The 2292-nt window shown below is 36.6% G+C and overlaps 1 protein-coding gene across 1 annotated transcript; it reads right to left on the bottom strand.

Annotated features, from left to right (window-relative positions):
• Positions 1 to 361: 361 nt before the first annotated feature.
• Positions 362 to 1239, bottom strand: DSM5745_09868 (uncharacterized protein; the record flags this gene model as incomplete). The annotated part of the gene is made up of 2 exons (XM_026751884.1): positions 362 to 1031; positions 1088 to 1239. 2 exons carry the CDS (start codon positions 1237 to 1239, stop codon positions 362 to 364), a joined length of 822 nt encoding a protein of 273 aa, XP_026599616.1.
• Positions 1240 to 2292: the final 1053 nt, after the last annotated feature.

The raw sequence follows: 2292 nt of genomic DNA on the forward strand, positions 1-2292 counted from the left end.
GCATGGCGGCCTGGTAGTCTGGTCGGGTATTGAGAGTGAAACATTGCGTAGAGCGATGTCGCCGACACTGGAGGCTGCTTTATCAATCTCCAGTACAAGCTGGTTGATTGTGTCATTTCCATTATTTCCGCAGCAACATTTCAGGTTGTGTGCGCGAGTAGGAATATTTGTATTGGCCACTTAAAGGACACCCGGTATATCATGCGATTCCTGGACCTTGTTGGTTGAAAGCTATAGAAGAAGACCCATGGATAGTATAAGACCGAATAAAGACATCATCAACCCAGTAATGTGACAATCGTGCATGGAGTCCCCCGCTGGATCAAAGCCACTGGACCTGGATCGATCATTCAGCATCCATTTACGGGACAACCTCCCTTCTGACACTTCCAAAAACACCATACTTATAATCATCCTCGCGTTGAGCACCAACAAGAGCCAACAACCTCCCAGTATAGTCCGCGAGCGGCACGCGCGCCTGCGCCTCCGGGTCCCTGGGCACAACCTCCAAGAAGCCATTGTCAGGAGTTGGTACAACGTCTCCTGGATTCCGCGGAAAGTCAAACAGACGCAGCAAGTGCATGCGCCACGAATCAAAAATAGGCATCCCCAGTCGCCGCCATGGCCGGAAGTCAACCAGAGCGGGGGAAACGAGTCGCCGGCCCCGAGAAAGAGCCGAGCTTGCTTGGGAAACCAACATGCATTGTCGGGGCACGGATGTCCGGCGCTCAGCTGTCAGCTGCCAGGTTTCTGTCCCTTTGGTCTTTGTCGGAGGACGCGGAGGCGCCCAGACGCGCGGTGGGTTGCTGGATGGCGGCAGATCAAACAATGCAAAAAAGGGTGGAGGTGTTTCCTCCGGGAATGTCCATGCGCCGCGAGAGGACTCTTGGCCTTCTGGATCATGAGCGAGCTGGCTCTGTTCGTGTTGAAAGGGATAGTGTGCATATGTTGGTGTAAGGCCCAGGTCGGAAAGGAGGGCGCCAGTTGTCCAAATCCTTTCGGCTGCCGCCGCGGGGTCCTTCAAGATCCAGCTAAGATATTCGTCAAGCCCCTGGATTGAGGTGTCATCCCACCGCCAATCCCCCACCGCTGCTTTTCGAAGGGAGGAATAGTGTTGCAGGTACCAAATGGAAGAGTAAACGCGGTACTCCTTGGTGAACAAAAAGGGCTTGCGGGCCTCCCGTATGTGATTGGAGACTGATTTCGCGTGGCCGAAACAAAGTAAAGGCCAAAGCGCATGTTAATTATAGGTCCCGGCTCCTAGTCACGTGAGCTTTATTAAAAATTATGTAAAATAGTAAAATTACTTAAGGTTATTATAATTAATTTAAAAAAAGTATTATTATATAACTTTTTTTTACTATTTAAATATTACAGTATTAAGTTTACTATAATTAATTTAAAAAAAGTATTATTATATAACTTATTTTTACTATTAAGTTTTTAAAATATTATTATTTAATATTTTTAGCCTTACTTTTTATTTTTAAATACTATATAACCTATATTTATAAAATTAAATATAATATTAATTACTTACTACTTTAGCTATAATTATTAATTTTTAATAATATAATTTTAGCATGCCATGGGCTATAAGCCTACTAGTATTTATAATAAATATAAAAATTAATAAGTATTTTAGGTTTACATGGCTTTATTTATATATTATTATTATTAATTTAGTTTTAAAAAAGTAAAAAGCGCTTTATTATAATTACTAACTTTCTTAATTTACTTACTTAATACCCCTTTTTTAATAAAATTAACTTAAATATATAATAACCATGCCTATTATAGCTAAAATTAAATTATTAATATTATAATATATATTTATTTAATAACTTATAATAAGTATAATAATATTATAAAAGTATAAAATAATAATATACCTAGTAAGTAACTAGTTAAGTAACTTATATAATTATTTTTTAATAAACCCTAACCTTTTTATTTACCTTTAACACGCCTGTTATTACTTATAATTTTTATTATATTTATACCTTTTTTTATGCTTATAATAGCTATATTTTTATTATTATTTATACCTTGCCTGCTAGCTAGGCGCCTGTAGCTAGCTATTATTATTAATAAAAATAATATTAAGTTAAATATTAATAGCTTTACTACTACAAGCTTTTAATTAATTATTAAAAATAAATTACCTTTACCCTTATAAATTATTAAAATTAACTCTAGCCTTTTTATATATATAAGCCTAGATTACACCCCTTTATTATATTTATTTTTTTTTATTAATTTTATATATTTAATTATTATAAACTATAATTA

The sequence above is a fragment of the Aspergillus mulundensis genome (genome assembly GCF_003369625.1).
Source record: "Aspergillus mulundensis strain DSM 5745 chromosome Unknown scaffold_13, whole genome shotgun sequence".
Lineage (NCBI taxonomy): Eukaryota > Fungi > Ascomycota > Eurotiomycetes > Eurotiales > Aspergillaceae > Aspergillus > Aspergillus mulundensis.